Below are 22,480 nucleotides of genomic sequence, written 5' to 3' on the forward strand. Positions count from 1 at the left end.
CCTCTCAGATTCCTGTGATGGCCAGTGCACATCCATTTTTGGGAAGGACTTTCCTTCCTAAACACGGCATTACCCACCTCCCTAACCCCTAACCCTACCCTAACCCTAAATCTACCCTAACCCCTAACCCTCATTCACAAACTTCGGAACATGTCATTCACATGCCAGACACCCGCATCCCCAAGCAAGTGCTCTACGTCCAGCTAAGGGAAGGACCACCAAAGGGGGACAAAAAATAAAAACGGTACAAGGATAACATCAAAACCCACTTGAGGAAGTGCCGCCTCAACCTTGACAACGGTGAAGAGACTGCTCTGGCGGAGGAGTCTCTGAAAAAACGGCAAGAAAATAAAAGAAGTGCCACTGTAAGAGGCATCATCGCAACAGAAAGATCCAACACGGCTCCAACCACCACTACAACCGCTCATCACTGTCCCCGCCGCCACCACACCTGTGGACCAGGAATCACAGGGATTGGTGGAACAAATGCTGCGCTTTTATAATCTCAGATCATCCACTGGAGGGAGCTGTTGGAAGCCGTTCTTGAGGATCATTAAAGTTTGGCTTTGGAAGTTGAGAGTTTGAACTCCACTTGCAGATTGGCAGCACAAGATAAAAACAACAACAAAAAAGCTGACCTTTTACCCTGACACCAGTAAAGCGGGGAGCTTGAACCAGACAAACATAACAACATTTCAGATTTATTAAAAAATTTAAACGATCATTTACAAATTCACACTAAAATATACAAAATGATTCTTTCAGAAAACAAAAACAATTATTAAAATTAATCCTCGAAGAAACAAACTGAACTTTAAACATTTCTGGACAGGAAGTTCAGACTGGCTGGAACTAGTTCCACTGGTTCCCTGCTGCAGTAGCCAGTTCCAGCAATTTGAGTTTAGAATTGATGCTGACTTTTCTGTAGATTATAAAAATATGTCAAAACTTGTGTGAATGTAAACAAACTTCAATATTATTTTTCTACATTTTATTCACATTTTTTTGCTCCTTCTGAGAAAAGAGCAAAGGGACGGACATTTCAACTGAGACACCGGACCTGGATGTTCTGAGGTTGGCGCTCCAGGTGGAACATGACAGCCATGTTGTCCAGATCTGAGGATGGAACATTTATCTGGAAATGGAGATTCCTGACTCCAATGGAAGCAACAGCAGCCTGGACCTGCTGGGACACCATCAGGTCTGCATGTTCTGAAGTGGTCTATGGTCTGGACTCTGATCCACATGAAGTTCCTCCTAAAGTACTTCCTGTGAAGAACATTCCATCTGAAGAGACAGAACCATCAGAACCAGACCAGGTCTGGGTTCTACAATGAGACCAGAGGAGAGCTCAGAAGACCCCCCCCTTCCCGGTAGAACCGGTCCATTCCCGGTCCCAGGTCACACCTGGAGCCGGTTGTGTTTGAGTTTCCACGTCCTGGAGCGGATCCTGAAGAAGAAGAAGAGCATCATGAGAAGCAGGCAGGAGAAGACGTACAGGACCAGACACAGGCTCATGTCCACGCTGGTGAAACCCAGGGTCCAGGCTCCTGATCCGGACGGTGTGTGTACTCCATCCTGGGTCTTAACTCCTCCCTGCTCCTCCCCGGGTGACTCTTTCTCTGCCTGCAAAGCCCCCTGCAGGTCGTGGGAAGGGGGTGCAGGGAGGTACTGAGGAGAGAGGTTGGCCGCTCCGTAGTGTCCCCTCAGAAAGACCAGGACCTCCTCCTGGTTCCATATGTGGACTCCATCCTGCTCCTCATGGCAGGACGGGCAGAGCAATGGACCGGGCCAGGAGGACTTGGGGAAGAGGGGGTCCTCGCTCAGAGATCCTAAGGAACAGAACCAATCAGTAGAAACATCTGGTCAGCTGGTCAATAAGAACATCTTTTCAGCCTGAACATCTGGTCAGTAGAAACATCTGCTCAGTCAGAACAACTTGCGAGTCGGAACATCTGGTCAGTAGAAAAAACTGATCAGTCAGAACAACTTGCGAGTCGGAACACCTGGTCAGTAGAAAAAAATGGTCAGTAGGAACATCTGGTCAGCTGGTCAGTAGGAACATCTGGTCAGGCGAAACAACTGGGCAGTAGGAACAGCTAGTCAGCTGGTCAGTAGGAAAATATGGTCAATAGGAACATCTGGTCAGTAGGAACAGGAATATCTGGACGATAGAAACATCTGGTCAGTAGGAATATCTGGACAGCTAGTCAATAAGAACACCTTGTCAATAAGAACATCTTGTCAGCCTGAACATCTGGTCAGTAGAAACATCTATTCAATAGAAACATCTGCTCAGTCAGAACAACTTGCGAGTCAGAACATCTGGTCAGTAGAAAACTGGTCAGCAGAAAAAACTGGTCAGGAGGAACATCTGGTCAGGCGGAACAACCGGTCAGTAGGAACAGCTAGTCAGCTGGTCAGTAGGAACATCTGGTCAGTAGGAACATCTGGTCGATAGAAACATCTGGTCGATAGAAACATCTGGTCGATAGAAAAATCTGGTCAGTACAAACATCTGGTCAGTAGGAATATCTGGTCAGCTGGTCAGTAGAAACATCTTGCCAGCCTGAACATCTGGTCAGTAGAAACATCTGCTCAGTAGAAACATCTGCTCAGTCAGAACAACCTGCGAGTCAGTACATCTGGTCAGCAGAAAAAACTGGTCAGGCGGAACATCTGGTCAGGCGGAACAACTGGTCAGTAGGAACAGATAGTCAGCTGGTCAGTAGGAACATCTGGTCAGTAGGAACATCTGGTCAATAGAAACATCTGGTCAGTAGGAATATCTGGTCGATAGAAAAATCTGGTCAATACAAACATCTGGTCAGTAGGAATATCTGGTCAGCCTGAACATCTGGTCAGTAGAAACATCTGCTCAGTAGAAACATCTGCTCAGTCAGAACAACCTGCGAGTCAGTACATCTGGTCAGTAGAAAAAACTGGTCAGTCAGAACAACTTGCAAGGACTTGCAAGGAAGGAAAAGCTAGTCAGTTGGTCAGTAGGAAAATATGGTCAATAGGAACATCTGGTCAGTAGGAACATCTGGTGGATAGAAACATCTGGTCAGTAGGAATATCTGGTCGATAGAAACATCTGGTCAGTAGGAATATCTGGTCAGCTGGCCAGTGGGAACATCTGGCCAGTGGGAACATCTGGCCAGAAGGAACATCTGGTCAGTAGAAACATCTGGTCAGTAGGAATATCTGGTCAGTAGGAATATCTGGTCAGCTGGTCAGTAGGAACATCTTGTCAATAAGAACATCTTGTCAGCCTGAACATCTGGTCAGTAGAAACATCTGCTGAGTCAGAACAACCTGCAAATCAGTACATCTGGTCAGTAGAAAAAACTGGTCGGTAGGAACATCTGGTAAGCTGGTCAGTAGGAACATCTGGTCAGGCGGAACAACTGGTCAGTAGGAACGGCTAGTCAGTTGGTCAGTAGGAAAATATGGTCAATAGGAACATCTGGTCAGTAGGAACATCTGGTCAGTAGGAACATCTGGCCAGTAGGAACATCTGGCCAGTAGGAACATCTGGTCAGTAGGAATATCTTATCAGTAGAAACATCTTGTCAATAGAATAATCTGGTCAGTAGGAACATCTAGTTGGCTGGTCAGTAGGAACCGCTGGTCAGTAGGAACATCTGTGTGTACTGAGTGTGACTCAGTGTGTACTGGGTGCTTACTAGGTGTGTACTGGGTTTGTATTGGGTGTGTACTGAGTGTGTACTGAGTGTGTACCGGGTGTGTACTGTGTGTGTACTGTGTGTGTACTGTGTGTGTAATGGGCTGTATTGGGTGTGTACTGGGTACAGGGTGTTTACTACCTGCCAGCCGGGTGTTGACCAGGTTGTGCTTGGACCAGAGCCAGATCACGGCTTCTTCTGTGGTCTTCACTTGTTCCAGACTCTCTGCCGCCATCTGCTCGAAGTGTGCCCCGCACTGCCGGCAGCCGAAAAAGGAGGTGACGTAGCCGTGCACCGCCTGCAAGACAGCCGCCGGGTCCCCGTCCAGAGCTGGGCCACCAAACAGGACCAAGAAAAAACAAAACCCATCAAAACCAATTCCTTCCTCCAGAATTTGGTCCTCTTTGGACCATGCCCAAGGAGGACGATATGACATTGTTAAAGGTGCAGTGTGTAGAATTTGGCAGAAATGGAATAAAATATTGATAAGTATGTTTTAATTAGTGTATAATCCCATGAAAATAAGAATCATTGCATTTTTTGTCACATTACAATGAGAAGTTTCTACCTACATAGGGAGTGCGTACGCTTCATGGAGGCCGCCAAATTGCGCCGCCATGTTCTACAGTTGCCCAGAAAGGACAAACCCATCACAAGCTCCAGAGAGGGATTTTCGTGTTTCACTGTCCCTTCCACAGAGGCCACGGCAAGGGGGGAGGAGTATTGAGTTGGTTGCAATCTGCAACCTCTCCACTAGATGCCACTAAATTACACTACACCTTTAGGATAAGACTTCAGGACTGGTATCTCCCCCTGGTGGTCGGTGCGTACCTGTGTTGGCCAAGGCGTGAGGGGCGGCATCGTACTGGACGCTCAACAGGTGGAACAGGGTCCACAGAGCGCAGGGGTACCCGCGGAGTCCGGCCCTGCTGCCCTGGCACCCCACCCAGCGCAAGTCGGAGCCAAGAAACATGTCCGGGATCTGGGACAGGAAGTCCACAGTGAACATCCTCATCTGAATTAGGGCTGTCAAACGATGGTTCCATATTTGAATTGAAAATAAAATGCCGTTCCAATCTAAAAATAAACATTAAAAACACATGCAGTGTTTCAGCAGAACTGTATTGTTTTATTTCTTTAATTCATTTAAAGATTAATTAATTAATTTATTTATTTATTTATTTAAATCTTTCGCTTCGTCCACATCCACTCTGTGCTGCTGGTCAATGAGCTTTGTCTGTGCGCTGCTGCTCCGCCCATCGCTCTCCGCCGAGCTTGAGCCTAGGTACACAGTCCTAAGCCGCCGACCACCACCGACTAAGATGGAATGTACTCTAGTGCAGAGGTTCCCAACTACCGGGCCGTGGCCATTTGCCACTGGCCGAGAATGCGGGCGGGAAGGTTTTCAGAAGTGATCTGCTCCGCAGCAGCAGGAAACGGAGTACATGAAATACATCTAGAATAAAAACACTGTTTATTTTTGCTTTGTTTGGAAAAAAGGTTGCTCAGATTGAGCTGCCCCCCCACCCACATTTTAAAATTGTGATAGATATTGGAATATATTGAAACAAATGTGTTTTTTCAGAATTCAAAGATGATTGTCGGCCAATGACAGCCCTATTCTTAACCTCTGGTTAATGTGCTGTAACTACGGTAACCAACCATCATCTTGTTGTCCAGCAGGTCCAGCACGGCCTGGTAGGGAATGGACCCCATGGTTTCCACTGGAAGACTGAAGAGCCAGTCTGAGACAGTCTGTAGGAGCTTCTGGACACAAGTCCTCCCTGGGTACAACTAGGGGACAGACGAAGGAGTGTGGATCAGGTGGGACAGTCTGGATCAGGTGGGACAGTCTTGTTCAGGTGGGACAGCCTGAACAGTCTGGTTTAGGTGGGACAGTTTGGTTCAGGTGGGATAATCTGAACAGTCTGGTTCAGGTGGGACGGTCTGGTTCAGGTGGGACAGTCTGGACAGTCTGGTTCAGGTGGGACAGTCTGGTTCAGGTGGGACATTGTGGACAGTCTGGTTCAGGTGGGACATTGTGGTTCAGGTGGGACAGTCTGGTTCAGGTGGGACAGTGTGGACAGTCTGGTTCAGGTGGGACAGTCTGGGTCAGGTGGGACAGTGTGGGGTCAGGTGGAAGAGTTACCTTGGTAACCACAGTGATAAAGTTTCTGAAGGTCTTAAGCTCGTCCCCCTGCAAGGCATTGTGGGTCGCCATCTCTACTCTCAGCAGGTAGTGAAGAGCTGACTCCAGGTCGACCATGTAGAGATTAGAGCTGGAAAGACAGACAGGAAGAGAGAGACAGGTAGACAGAGGAGGAGACAGGTAGGCGGGGGGGAGACAGGTAGACAGGAAAACAGACAGGGTCTTGTTAAGTCTGACGATTTGATGAACACAGACAGAAAAAGCTGATTGACCTGCAGCACAAAGCGGAGCAAAACATGTTGATATGAAATTATGTTTCTGTTGATGTTAAATAATATTTTTCTGTTGATGTTAAATAATGTTTCTGTTGATGTTAAATAATATGTTTCTGTTGTTATTAAATAATATTTTACTGTTGATATTAAAAATGTTTCTGTTAATTTTCAGATTGGAACGACATTTTATTTTTCGTTTCAAATGGAAATCATTGTTTGACAGTCCTAGTCTGTTTGTTGGACTGTTTGTTTCTGTCTCATGTCTGTTAGCCTATCTGTCTACGTAACTGTTTTATTAGATTAGATTACATCACATGTGTCTGTCTGCTGATGGATTTAGAACAAACAAATTAATGTGATGTAATGTTATGTAATGTAATACCAAGTGATGTAATGTGATGGAATATAACATGTTGTGATGTAATGTGACATGTGATGTAATGTTATTTGTGAGATGTAATGTAACATAATGTGATATGTGATGTAATGTGACATGATGTAATGAAACATGATGTGATGTTAAGTAACATGTGATTTAATGTAATGTGATGTTATATATTGTAATAATGACGTAACATGTGATGTGATTAAATGTAAAGTAATGTGATGTAACATGATGGATGTAATGTAGCATGTGATGTAACATGACGTGATGTAATGTACCATACAATATGTTAAGTAATGTGATGTAATGTAACATGATGTGATGCAATGTGATGTAAAGTAATGTGACGTGATGTAATGTAACATGATGAAACGTAATGTGATAAGTGTAATGTGATGTAACACAGTGTGATGTAACGAAAAGTAATGTGATGTAAAGTAACGTGATGTACTGTAGTTTAATGTAATATGATGAAATATAAAGTAATTTTATTTTTATGTAATTTAACATGTGGTGGGTGTAATGTGATGTATTGTAACATGTTCGGTGTAATGTGATGTAAAGTAACATGAGGTGATGTGATGTTACATGATGTAAAATGCGATCTGATGTAACATGAAGTTATGTAATGTGATGAAATGTGATGTAATGTAACATGATGTGATGTAATGTGATGCAATGAAATGTGATGTTATGTAATATGTGATGTAATGTAAAGTAATGTGATGTAATGTGACATTTGTGAAATGTAAAGTAATGTAATTTAATGTGATTTAACATGTGATGAAATGTGATGAAAAGTAACATGTGATGTGATGTTTTGCGATGCAATGTGATGCAACGTGATGTGATGATGCTGGGGATGGTAGCTCAGGAGGTAGAGCTGGTCGTCTAGTAATCTAAAGGTTGCTGGTTCGATCCCAGGCTCCTCCTGCTAGCATGCTGTAGTGTCCTTGAGCAAGACCGTAACCCTAATTGCTCCTGATGGCTGCGTCCGTCGGTGTTTGAATAATTGTAAGTCGCTTTGGATAAAAGCTTCTGCTAAATGTAATGATGTGATGAAATGTAACGTAATGTGATTTAAAGCCATGTTTAAGAGGTTTATACGTCACATATAGTGGGGCAAAAAAGTATTTAGTCAGCCACCAATTGTGCAAGTTCTCCCACTTAAAAAGATGAGAGAGGCCTGTTATTTCCATCATAGGTAGACCTCAACTATGAGACAAATTGAGAAAAAAAATCCAGAAAATCACATTGTCTGATTTTTAAATAATTTATTTGCAAATTATGGTGGAAAATAAGTATTTGATCAATAACAAAAGTTCATCTCAATACTTTGTTATATACCCTTTGTTTGCAATGACAGAGGTCAAACATTTTCTGTAAGTCTTCACAGGGTTTTCACACACTGTTGCTGGTATTTTGGCCCATTCCTCCATGCAGATCTCCTCTAGAGCAGTGATGTTTTGGGGCTGTCGCTGGGCAACACGGACTTTCAACTCCCTCCAAAGATTTTCTATGGGGTTGAGATCTGGAGACTGGCTAGGCCACTCCAGGACCTTGAAATGCTTCTTACGAAGCCACTCCTTCGTTGCCCGGACGGTGTGTTTGGGATCAGTCATGCTGAAAGACCCAGCCACGTTTCATCTTCAATGCCCTTGCTGATGGAAGGAGGTTTTCACTCAAAATCTCACGATACTTGGCCCCATTCATTCTTTCCTTTACACGGATCAGTCGTCCTGGTCCCTTTGCAGAAAAACAGCCCCAAAGCATGATGTTTCCACCCCCATGCTTCACAGTAGGTATGGTGTTCTTTGGACGCAACTCAGCTTTCTTTCTCCTCCAAACACAACAAGTTGAGTTTTTACCAAAAAGTTCAATTTTGGTTTCATCTGACCATATGACATTCTCCCAATCCTCTTCTGGATCATCCAAATGCTCTCTAGCAAACTAGAGCCCGGACATGTACTGGCTTAAGCAGGGGGACACGTCTGGCACTGCAGGATGAGTCCCTGGCGGCGTAGTGTGTTACTGATGGTAGCCTTTGTTACTTTGGTCCCAGCTCTCTGCAGGTCATTCACTAGGTCCCCCCGTGTGGTTCTGGGATGTTTGCTCACCGTTCTTGTGATCATTTTGACCCCATGGAGTGAGATCTTGCGTGGAGCCCCAGATCGAGGGAGATTATCAGTGGTCTTGTATGTCTTCCATTTTCTAATAATTGCTCCCACAGTTGATTTCTTCACAACAAGCTGCTTACCTATTGCAGATTCAGTCTTCCCAGCCTGGTGCAGGTCTAAAATTTGGTTTCTGGTGTCCTTTGACAGCTCTTTGGTCTTGGCCATAGTGGAATTTGGAGTGTGACTGTTTGAGGTTGTGGACAGGTGTCTTTTATACTGATAACGAGTTCAAACAGGTACCATTAATATAGGTAACGAGTGGAGGACAGAGGAGCCTCTCAAAGAAAAAGTTACAGGTCTGTGAAAGCCAGAAATCTTGCTTGTTTGTAGGTGACCAAATACTTATTTTACTGAGGAATATACCAATTAATTCATTAAAAATCCTACAATGTGATTTCCTGGGTTCTTTCCCCCCATTCTGTCTCTCATAGTCGAAGTGTACCTATGATGAAAATTACAGGCCTCTCTCATCTTTTTAAGTGGGAGAACTTGCACAATTGGTGGCTGACTAAATACTTTTTTGCCCCACTGTACATATACATACTTCCATACATATATGCAGTGACATGTCAAAAAATTAGTCATGTAATGTAATGTGATGTAACATGATAAAATGTTATGTGATTGAATGTGATGAAATGTAACATGACGTGATGAAATGTAATGTGATTTAAAGTCACGTCATGCAATGTGATGTAAAGTTATGTCATCGAAAGCAATATGATGAAATGTTATTCAACATGTGATGGAATGTGACATGATGTAAAGTAATGTGATGTAATGTGTTGTCATATAACATGCAATGTAATGTGACGAGATGTAATGTGATGAATAACATCGGTCCTCGCTTATCGACCAATTAGCTTAACGACCTGGTTGTAGGAACAGAACTCGGTCGTTAAGTGAGGAATATCTGTACTGTGATGTAAAGTAATGTTATGTAATGTGTTGTAATGTGACATGATGTGATGTGATATGATGTGTTGTGTTCCGCTCCCCCTGTCCGTATTGTGACATCATAGCATTGTGATGATAGTATGACATAAGAACACAGGCAGGTAAGATGGTCAGACAGAGACACACGCAGTCAATGTGAAGAGTGTTTAGCTTGCTGTATAGTCATGTATGGCTACACGTGGTGAGGGCAGACATTTATGTAATGTAACATGATGTGATGTAATGTAATATAATGTAATGTGATGTGACATAATGTAACATGAAGAGTTGTAAAGTAACATGATGTAATGTAATGTGATGTAATGTAACATGATATAATGTAACATGATGTGATTTAATGTGATATGATGTGGTTGATAGTGGTTGCCTCCTTTGGGGTGCAGGTTCAGTCCCAGTTCAGCCTGAGAGTTGAACCAACGACTCACCACTAAAGAGCTGTTTCAAAGCTTTGCTCATGTTCATACATGTTAACTATATAGCACCTGTCGAATTCCCTCCACGGCATGCTGGGCACTGGCTCCCTCGTGTGGCTGCTGGAGCTGATCTGCACACGCTTGCGCTGAACTCCTGGAAGAACCCTGAGAAAAGAGGAGAAGAAGAACCGCAAGCGCTTCTGACTGGAGGAGATCAAGAGGAGCAAGAGGAGAGGGAGGAAGAGAAGGAGGGGAGAGCAAGAGGAGGGGAGAGCAAGGGGAAGAGGAGGGAGAAGACGAGGAGGGATGAGAGTGTTACTTTCAGGTTTGTAGTATTGTGTGTGTGTGTGTGTGTGTGTGTGTGTGTGTGTGTGTGTGTGTGTGTGTGTGTGTGTGTGTGTGCGTGTGCGTGTGCGTGTGTTCGGTTTATGTTCAGTGTGTGTGTGTGTGTGTGTGTGTCCTTACACATGCAGCTGGGTGTGTGTTGTGTTGGGATGCAGCAGGTAAACTGAGGGAAAGGCTACAGTTTCCAGTTTGTCCCGCAGAGCGCGATCTGTGGACAGAGCCCTCCGCACCACCACACCAGTGTACTGCGACAGGTCCAGGATCACCTGGAGAGACAGACAGGCAGGGAGAGGGATACAGTGGGGGAGAGAGAGACAGGGAGAGACAGTGAGTGAGGGAGACAGACAAACAGGGTCTTATGAAGCATTTCAGTGTAATACTTAATGTGGTTGCCTTACTTAAACTGCTTTAATACTTCTACTGCAACACTACTGCTGTAACACTACTACTGTAGAACTATTTTAACACTAACTGTACCACTACTACTGTAACACCGCAACTGTAAAACCACATCTGTAACACTACTACTTTAACACTGCTACTTTAACACTGCTACTGTCGAACTCTTACTGTAACACTTATTTTAACACAAACTGTAACACTACAACATTAAAACTACTACTTTAACACTGCTACTGTAACACTGCTACTGCAACACTGCTACTGCGACACTGCTACTGTGACACTAACTGTAACACTGCTACTGTAACACTGCTACTGTAACACTGCTACTATACCACTGATACTGTAACACTGCTACTATTACACTACTACTGTAGAACTTATATTTTAACACAAACTGTAATACTACTACTGTAGCACTACAACTGTAACATTACTACAGTAACCCTTGTACTTTAACACTACTTATTTCACACTGACTGTAACACTACTACTGTAACGCTACTACTGTAACCTTAACCCTAACACTACTACTGTAACACTACTACTTTCACACTGACTGTAACACGACTACTGTAACTACTACTTTAACACTACAACTTTAAAACTACTACTTAAACACTACTTCTGTAACATTGCTACTGTAACACTTCTACTGCGACACTACTACTGTGACACTACGACTGCGGCACTACTACTTTAACACTATTGTAACATTACTACTGTAACACTACTACTGTAACATTACAATGGTAATACTACTACTGCAACACTAACTGTAACACCTCTACTTTAACACAACTACTTTGACACCACTACTTTAACACTACTACTGCGACACCACTACTTGAACACTAACTGTAACACTACCGCTGTGACATTACTACGGTAACACTACTACGGTAACACTAACTGTGACACGACTGCTTTAACCCCGACTACTGTAACCATGACTACTGTAACACTTACTTAGTGTTACAGTACTTACTTATTACTATAACACTAACTGTAACTCTACTACTGCGACACTACTACGGCGACACTACTACTGCGACACTACTACGGCTTCACTACTAATGTATAACACTACTACTGTAACACTACTATTGTAGCACTGCTACTGTAGAACTATATTAACACGAACTGTAACACTACCACTGTAACACCGCAACTGTAAAACTACTACTGTAACACTACTACTGCAACGCTGCTACACTTCTACTGTAACACTACTGCTGCGAAACTACTTCTGCAACTCTACTACTGCGACACTACTACTGTGACACAAACTGTAACACAAACTGTAACACTGCTACTGTAACACTTCTACTGTGACACTACTACTGTGAAAAAAATGTAACACTGCTACTGTAACACTACAACTGTAACACTTATATTTTAACATTAACTGTAATACTACTATTGGAGCACTACAACTTTAAAACTACTACTGTAACACTGCTACTGTAACACGAGTGATGTAACACTACTACTGCAACACGACAACTGCAACACTACTACTGCAATACTACTACTGTAACACTACTACTGTAACCCTTCTACTTTAACACTTCTACTTCAACATTACTACTGTGACACTTCTACTGCGACACCACTACTGCAACGCTACAACTGTGACACTACTACTGTGACACTGCTACTTTAACACTGCTACTGTCGAACTATTACTGTAACACTTATATTTTAACACAAACTGTAACACTACAACATTAAAACTACTACTTTAATACGACTACTCTATCACTGCTACTGCAACACTGCTACTGCAACACTGCTACTGCAACACTGCTACTGCAACACTGCTACTGCAACACTACTAGTGCAATACTACTACTGCAATACTACTACTGCAACACTACTACTGTAATACTTATATTGTGACACCACGACTGTGACACTACTACTGTGACACTACTACTTTAAAACTGCATCTTTAAAACTGCATCTTTAAAACTGCTACTTTCACATTTTGACTTTTAACATTACTACTGTAAACCTACTCCTGTAATACTACTACTGTAACATTACTACGGTAACCCTTCTACTTTAACACTACTACTTTAACATTACTACTGTGGCACGGTGGCACGGTGGCGCAGTGCATTGCACTGCTGCCTCACAGCAAGAAGGTCCTGGGTTCGATTCCCGCCTGGGGTGCTGTTGGCACCGTACTCCGGCGGGTTATCTTCCAAAAACAGGAGCCTTTCTGTGTGGAGTTTGCAGGTTCTCCCCGTGTTCACATGGGATTTCCTCCACCTCACGTCAGTAAGGACCCCCACCCAAAACATGCACCCATCATGGTCTGACCAGCGATGGACACTTATCACCTGGTCCCCGGGCGCGTCCACGTACGCTGCCCACTGCTCCTGGCTGTGCCCCCGGAGGAAGGACAAGCCAGGATGGGTCAAAAGCAGAGGAGCCATTTCACCAGCCACCATCAAGCATGTGCATGTGTGTGTGTGTGTGCAAGCATGTGTTGTGGAGTGTCGTGTGACGAATAAAGACTGTTTCTTCTTTCTTCTTCTACTGTGACACTTCTACTGCAACACTACTACTTTAACACTACTACTGTGACACTACGACTGTAACACTACTACCTTCACACTGACTGTCACACTACTACTGTAACACTACTCCTGTACCCTTAACCCTTGCACTACGACTGTAACACTACTACTTTTACACTGACTGTAACACGACTACTGTTACTCTACTACTTTAACACTACAACTTTAAAACTACTACTTTAACACTGCTACTGCAACACTGCTACTGCGACACTGCTACTGCGACACTACTACTGTAACATTACAATGCTAATACTACTACTGTAACACTAACTGTAACACTTCTACTGTAACAATTCTTCTGTGACACCACGACTGTGACACTACTACTGTGACACTGCTACTTTAACACTACTACTGTAACACTAACTGTAACACTTCTACTGTGACACTACTACTGCGACACTATTGTGACACCACTACTGTAACACTACTACTGTAACATTACAATGGTAATACTACTACTGTAACACTAACTGTAACACTTCTACTGTAACAATTCTACTGTAACAATTCTACTGTGACACTACTACTTTAACATTACTACTGAGACACTACTACTGTGACACTAACTGTAACATTAAGGGTCTTGCTCAAGGACACTACAGCATGCTAGCAGGAGCCTGGGATCGAACCAGCAACCTTTAGATCACTAGACCACCAGCTCTACCTCCTGAGCTACCACCCCCTAGTAGTAACACTACTACTGTAACACTACTACTGTAACACTAACTGTAACGCTACTGTAACCAAGACTACTGTAACACTATTACTTTAACACTAACTCTAACACTAACTCTAACACTAACTCTAACACTACTACTGCGACACTACTACTGCGACACTACTACTGCTACACTACTACTGCTACACTACTACTGCTACACTACTACTGCTACACTACTACTGCTACATTACTAATGTATAACACTACTACTGTAACACTACAAATTAAACACTGACTGTAACACTACTAATGTAACACTACTCATGTAACACTATTACTGTAACACTAACTGTAACACTACTACTTTCACACTGACTGTAAGTCTACTACTCTAACTTCTACTTTAACACTAGTACTGTAACACTACTATTGTAGCACTGCTACTTTAACACTACTACTGTAACACTGCTCCGGAGCGACTGCTGGAACTCAAGTGTACCACCACATCTACGAGCTCGCCGGCGACCGCCAGCTGCAGTCCGCCGCGGCCCCCTTCTCTAGACGGATTACTGACGGAACGGCTCGAACTTATTATTATTTTAAATGTATAATAATGATAACAGTAATAATAATAAAAATAATGCCTTTGTGACACGGGTAAGTCAGCACTGCCAAGAATGCCTTTGTGACACGGGTAAGTCAGCACCCGGCCCTCCAGGTTGGGGGTTGGGCGTGGGGTTAACAACCTCACCCCGTAAAAAAAAGCATGTTACGGAAACAACGAGAAGAAGCCATTCTGGTCAGGAGCAAATGGTGGGGGCTCGTCGCCCAATGTTCCAGAAGGAACGGGAGGAACTAACTAACTAACTAACTAACTAACTGTAACAGTACTACTGTAACACTGCTACTTTAACACTGCTACTGTAGCATGTGTTGTGGTGTGTTGTGTGACAAATAAAGACTGTTTCTTCTTCTTCTTCTACTTTAACACTGCTACTTCAACAGTTCTACTGTAACACTTCTATTGTAACACTACTATTTTAACAGTACTACTGTAACACTACTACTATAACACCCATCTCGACTACTGCAACGCCCTCTTAACAGGCTTGCCGGCCTGTGCGGTGAAGCCACTACAGATGATACAGAATGCGGCGGCGCGACTGGTGTTCAACCAGCCAAAGAGGGCTCATGTCACTCCGCTGCTCATCGAGCTCCACTGGTTACCTGTAGCCGCTTGGTTACCTGTAGCCGCTTGGTTACCTGTAGCCGCTTGGTTACCTGTAGCCGCTTGGTTACCTGTAGCCGCTCGCATCAAGTTCAAGTCTCTGATGCTGGCCTACAGAGTGATTGCTGGGAATGCTCCCGCCTACTTAAATGCTCTTGTAAGAGCACATGTTGCCCCCCGGATGCTGCGCTCGTCAAATGAGCGTCGCCTGGCTAATCTAGTCTAATACTACTACTGTTATACTACTACTTTAATGCTGTAATACTGTAAAACTACTGTAATACTAGTACTGTTATACTAATAGTATTACTGCCACTAGTTAGCACTGTGCTCCTTTATCTTTTATTGCTTATCTCATTTCCATCCATATCTTGGAAGTAAGTTGACAGGAAGTTGACAAAAAGCAGACAGGAAGCAGACAGGAAGCTGATAGGAAGCTGACAGGAAGATGATAGGAAGTTGATGGGAAACTGACAGGAAATTGATGGGTAGCTGACAGGAAGCTGACAGGAAGTTGACATGGAACTGACAGGAACTGACAAGAACCTGATAGAAGGTTTATAGAGGGCTAACAGGAAGCTGACATGAAGTTTACAGAGGGCTAACAGGAAGCTGACCTCTCGTCCTACGTAGGACTCTGGTTCCTCCACAATGACGGCCGTGTAGTGAACTGACCTTTGACCCAAGAGAGGAAGCAGCTCTGCTGAACTACACACACACACACACACACACACACACACAGACAGACACACAGACACACAGGTGCTTAATTCAATTCATCTGAACAATCCCCAAAAATATTCCTGGTGTATTTTGATGTAGTAGTAGAAGGGGGTGGTGTATTTGGGTGTAGTACCTGTACGGCTCCAGCGGGGGACAGCCTTCAGGCCAGTTGTGTTTCGTGTGATTCTGGAGAACATTTATCATCAACTGCCTCAAGGTCTGGACGTCTCTATCAGCAGCTGGAGAGACAGACAGGTAAAAGGACAGGCAGGGAGGGAGAGAGACAGACACAGACAGAAAGGTGAGAAGCACAACATTAACAATCAGCAAATAATAACATTGTGTGGTCATGTGACTAAGCCCCGCCCCATGCTAACCTCTGTAGGTGGTTCCCAGGTCGGCAGGAGGTCCATGGGCCCTGAAGTACTGGAGACAAGAAGCAGGTCAGTACATAGAGTACAAGTACTACGAGGTACACTCCTAGTAGTACAGGTACATACCACCCCTATATACTTCTAGTATGTACTAGTAGTATGCATGGGGTGGTATACATTACATTTCATACATTACATTTCACTGCATATATTACATTTCACTGCATTTAATTACATTTTACTGCATATATGTATGAAAGTATGTATATGTATGTGACGAATAAACCTCTTGAATCCTTGAATCCTATATACTAGTATGTACTAGTATGTACTAGTACATACCACCCTGCATACAACTAATACATACCACCCCTCCATGCTACTAGTATGTACTAGTAGTATGCAGGGGTGGTATATACTAGTATGTACTTGTATGTTCTAGTACATATCCCCTTTGCATACTACTAGTACATACTAGTACATACCACCCCTGCATACTACTAGTATATACCCACCCTGCATACTACTAGTATATTCCACCCCTGTATACTTCTAGTACATACTAGTACATACCACCCCCGTATACTACTAGTATATACCACCCCTGTATACTACTGGTATATACACTAGTACATACCACCCCTGCATACTACAAGTACATAACACCCCTGCATACTGCGAGTACATACTAGTACATACCACCCCTGCATACTACTAGTACATACTAGTACATACCACTCCTGCATACTACTAGTACATACTAGTAGATACCACCCCTGCATACTACTAGTACATATTAGTACATACCACCCTTGCATACTACTAGTACATACCACCCCTGCATACTACTAGTACATACTAGGGCTGCCTCCTGAAAGTGGATGAGTGGAATCACCAGTAGGAAACCTGTCGACTGAGATTCTTCACCGTCGGAGAGGGACACAGGTGCACAAAATGCGCCCAATTGCTACCTCTCCGCGCCCCCCCTTGGGATGGGGGAGCCCCGACGCCGATAGTCCAATATTCAAATTCTGAGTCGGGTACAACCGTAGTGGGCACGGTGGGCCAAGAAGGTCCTGGGTTCAATTCCGGCCTGGGGCACTGTTGGCATCGTGCTCCGGAGGGTTATCCTCTGATTCGGGCCTTTCTGTGTGGAGTTTGCATGTTCTTCCTGTGCTCACATGGGGTTTCTTCCATGTAACATCAATAAGGACCCCGATACCAAAACATGCAGAACATTGTCCTCTGACCAGTGATGGACATTTGTAACTGGTCCCCTGGCGTGGCTGAATGCTGCCCACTGCTCCTGGCTGCCCCCCAGAGGACAGACAAGCCAGGATGGGTGAAAAGCATTGCACCATTTGAAGCGTGTGTGTTGGGTGCCGTCAGTGCGTGTGACAAATAAAGCTTCTTCTCCATATACAGTACATATCACCCCTGCATGCTATTTGCGACCCAGGTATATTAACAGCTGCCAGAGTATACTTTGGGATTTTTTTACCCGTCTGAGAGTACGACGCCATCGGCGATCGATTTTAGAAGGCGGACACGGCTCTCTGCAGCTCTGCTATCCGAGTAGGAAGTGATGCTGCGTTCAGGGGAACTTGGAAAACTGAAAGTGATGCTGCATTCAGGGGAACTTGGAGAACTGAAAGTGAGGCTCCCCTGTCATTCGATTATGAGGCACCACCGCAGGAATTACAGTTGGAGCTGATTGAAGTTCAGCTTCGTCAAACTGGATACGTTTTATGCTTCACTGAATGAGACAAAGTTTTCAAACATATACAGTTGGCACTGAAGATGCTGGTGTTATTTGGCTCTACCTATGTGTGTGAACAGACGTTCAGTGTGATGAACAAACAAAACATGCCACAGAGCCAGCTTACTGATACCACCTGAGCGCTGTCCTACAAATTTCCACAACGAAAATGGCACAAGGATTTTGATGTGCTGGAAAAAAAAAGGGTGACCAGCAACACTGTTCTCATTAAATCCATCAATGGTGGGTTGTTGTATTTTTTATTTAAAAATGAATTTATTCATTAAAAAATGGGATCAGAGGGAATACATTTCACATATATTTTTACCCTTTTTGCTTGCTCAATTTTCATCTCATCTACTAATGGTCTGGCCCGCCGGTGAGTTTTAAAACTAGATTTGTGGCACTCGAGCCAAAAAGGTTGCCCACCCCTGTACTAGTACATACTACCAGTACCAGTACTTAGCAGTACACACTATCAGTACATAGCAGTACATACTAGTACATAATATCAATACATAGCAGTACATACTACCAGTACATAGCAGAACATACTAGTACACACTACCAGTACATAGCAGTACATACCAGTACATAGAAGTACTAGTACTTACTCTGAAGGTAGGGTAGAAGGTAACTCCGTATTCTTTGCAGATGTCAAAGTTTTCCTCCTGAGCACAATCCAACACCGCTACACGGATAGCCTGGTCCCAGTCTGAGAGACAGACAGGTGGAGAGACAGATAAGACATTCAGACAGACAATCACTCTGCACTTTACAGACATGTCATGAAATTTGACTTAATTAATAAAGTCAGAACAACGTCCTGGTTTTATTTATGCTAGAGCAACTCATCACAGAGTGAAGGAACAAACAGGACTCCAACGTGACCAGAGTTCTGATTCATTTACACACTTAAACCATATACAGTTTATACTGTATATATACACACAGATCAGCCACAACATTGCACCACTAATAATACTAATATAGTGTAGCTCCCCCTCGTGCTGCCAAAACAGCTGTGATCCATGGAGGCATGGACTCCACCAACTCTGAAGGTGACCTATGGTATCTGGCACCTAGATGTTAGCAGCAGATCCTTTAAGTCCTGGAAGTTGGGAGGAGGGGCCCCCATGGATCAGGCTTTTTCTAGCACATCCCACAGATGCTCCATGGGATCGGACCCTAAACCCCATCCATCTGCATAGTGTAGAAGAAAAGGAGATTCATCAGACCAGGCCACCTTCTTCCATTGCTCCATGGTCCAGTTGTGATGCTGACGTGTCCACTGTAGGTGCTTTCACGGGTGGACAGGGGTCAGCATGGACACTCTGACCGCTACCATACGCAGCAAGCTGCCATGCACTGTGTGTTCTGACACCTTTCTATAATAGCGCCATACATTTTTTTCACCAATTTGTGCTACAGTAGCTCTTCTGTGGGATCGAACCAGACGGACTAGACTTCACTTCCCACGTGCATCAATGACCCTTGGGCCCCATGACCCTGTCGCCGGTTGACCAGTCGTCCTTCCTTGGAGCACTTTTGGTAGGTACCAACCACTGCATAGCGGGAACACCCCACTAGACCTGGCATTTTGGAGATGCTCTGACCCAGTCGTCGAGCATCACAATGTGGTCCCTCTCAAAGTGGCTCAGATCCTTACGCTGCTTCCAACACATCAACTTCTGCAACTGATCACTGCTCACTTACTGCCTAATATATCCCTCACATAAAAATAATAATATATAACAGTATATAATAATAATAATAATAATAATAATAATAATACCAACCCCTCGTCAGGTGCCATTGAAACCAGATGCACTATTGAAGGAAGGCAAGGCGGCAGAGGCAGTGTGATGCTCTGGGCCATGTTCTGTTCTGCTTATTACACATTCAACCACTTCCTCTGTTACGCAGACAGACAGTCAGGCAGGCAGACTCTGAAGCAGGAGTTCAGTGTGTTGAAAGGAAGGGGCCTTAGGCAGAAATATACCCACCAACACCCAAGACCCAGATTGCCAACGAGAAAACACAGAAACAGCCTCCAGTTATCTGTCTGTCTAGGTGGTCTAGTGTGTGGGTGTCTTTTATTCCGGGTGTCTGGGAGACTGGGTGTTCGGGTGTTCGGATATCTGGGTGTCTGGGTGTTAGGGTGTCGGACCTTGCACGTCCTGGGCCAACTGCTTCCATGTGCTGGAGAACTGGACGCAGTGTCCACACCAGGAGGAGTAGAACTGGAGGAGGCAGGCCGAGGGGGAGTTCCGCACGGCGGGCTCAAGGCTGTGGCTGTCCAGTACCAGCAGCGGGTCCTTCTCGGTGTACAGGCGGCCCGCGGCGCTGTGGCAACCGGCGAGCCGCTCCAGCAGCACGGCGCCCAACAGCCACAGCGCCGCCGCCGTCAGGCAGTTACACTCCGCCGGGTGGAGGCTCCGGTCCGCCGAGTAAGACGATCTTCGGGGCCGCTGCTCCGCCGGGTGGAGGCTCCGGTCCGCCGGGGAAGGGGGCCGCTGCTCCCCCGGATGGAGGCTCCGTTCCACCGGGGAAGGGGGCCGCTGCTTAGACGGGGAAGATGGTCTTCGGGACCACTGTTCTGGGTCCGACATGACGGCAGTTTAGACTGGATTGATGACGCTGCACCGCGGTGCATGATAGGAAGGTTCACTGCTGCGGCAGGAAGGCGCAAAACCTGCGCAAAACTGCGCAACATGGCGGATTTACATGCAAAAGGTTTCTTAAAGTTGAACAAAACATTTCACCACACATTTCATAGTGGAAATAACAATTAAATATTAATAAAGAAATACATATTACATAAATTGATTTCCGTTTCGACGATTTCTTTCAATGGCTGATCACAACGTTATTGTAACGTATTTATAATGAATCATCTACAGTATATATGCATATTATGATTGACGGTCATGTGCCAGGTCATGACTAACCACTGGGGTTTGGCTCCCGTGCCCTGTTGTCTCTATCTGGAAATATTGTTGAACTCAATTCCTCCCTCGTAGCTTTTCTTCCATCTTCAAAAAGAGAGAAGGTTCACAGAACCCAGGGCCAAGCTCTGAGTTGCTGACATGGTAGTGTGTGTATGTTCCACTCCACCAACACATGCTGCTCCAATGAGCTTTCAACATACCAAAACAAAACAAACCAAAAAAACACCCTTCCATCTGATGAATGTTTTATTGTGCCGTCATATCAGTAATAGAAGAAGAATCTTTATTCGTCACACGACACGTCACTACAACACACACACACACACACACACACACACACACACACACACACACACACACACACACACACACACACACACACACACACACACACACACACACACACACACACACACACACACATAGGGGTAGGGGTCCAGCCCTGCAGGATGGACACCTACTACGACCATTACTACTACTACTACTACTACTACTACTACTACTACTTCTACTAATAATAATAAAAATAATAGTAATAATAATAATAATAAATATAGCTGCAGGGATAAGGTGCATTTTATATAAAATGTTTTAAATGCATTTTATATAGAATGTTTTAATGTGTTTTGTATAAAATGTTTTTAATGTATTTTATATAGAATGTTTTAATGTATTTGTATAAAATGTGTTCAATGTATTTTATATAGAACGTGTTAAATGTATTTTCAATAGAATGTGTTTCATGTATTTTATATAAAATGTTTTTATTGATTTTATGTAGAATGTTTTTAATGTATTTTATATAGAATGTTTTAATGTATTTTGTATAGAATGTGTTTAATGTATTTTATATACAGTAGAATGTTTTTAATGTATTTTATATAGAATGTTTTAATATTTTATAGAGAAAATGTGTCCAATGTATTTTGTATAGAATGTTTTAAATGTATTTTCTAAAAAATGTTTTTAATGTATCATATATAGAATGTTTTAATGTATTTTATATAGAAGGTGTTCAATGTATTTTATACAGAATGTTTTAATGTATTTTTTATAAAAATGTTTTAATGTATTTTATATTAAATGTTTTAATGTATTTTCTATTTAATGTTTTAATGTATTTTATATATAATGTTTTGATGTATTTTATAAAGAATGTTTTTAGTGTATTTTACATAAAATGTTTTTAATGTATTTTATATCAAATGTTTTTAATGTATTTTATATCAAATGTTTTTAATGTATTTTATATAAAAAAATTTTAATGTTTTTTATATGAAATGTTTTACTGTATTTTATATAAAATGTTTTTATTGTATTTTACATAGAATGTTTTTAATGTATTTTTGCTACAGCCCCCCCGCGATCCCACGAGGATAAGTGATATAGATAATGTAT

At 43.4% G+C, this 22,480-nt stretch overlaps 1 protein-coding gene across 1 annotated transcript; it reads right to left on the bottom strand.

The window, feature by feature from the left end:
- Window positions 1–798: 798 nt before the first annotated feature.
- qsox2 (quiescin Q6 sulfhydryl oxidase 2) lies at window positions 799–20,743 on the bottom strand (the record flags this gene model as incomplete). The annotated part of the gene is made up of 12 exons (XM_080003723.1): window positions 799–1,832; window positions 3,831–4,019; window positions 4,521–4,671; window positions 5,352–5,483; window positions 5,839–5,968; window positions 10,115–10,249; window positions 10,511–10,656; window positions 15,893–15,983; window positions 16,132–16,237; window positions 16,376–16,424; window positions 18,746–18,846; window positions 20,302–20,743. The coding sequence occupies 12 exons, from the start codon at window positions 20,741–20,743 to the stop codon at window positions 1,402–1,404; spliced, it is 2,103 nt and encodes a 700-aa protein (XP_079859849.1). The 3' UTR covers window positions 799–1,401.
- Window positions 20,744–22,480: the final 1,737 nt, after the last annotated feature.

Source organism: Zeus faber (genome assembly GCF_960531495.2).
Source record: "Zeus faber genome assembly, chromosome: 7".
In the NCBI taxonomy this organism is placed as follows: Eukaryota; Metazoa; Chordata; class Actinopteri; order Zeiformes; family Zeidae; genus Zeus; species Zeus faber.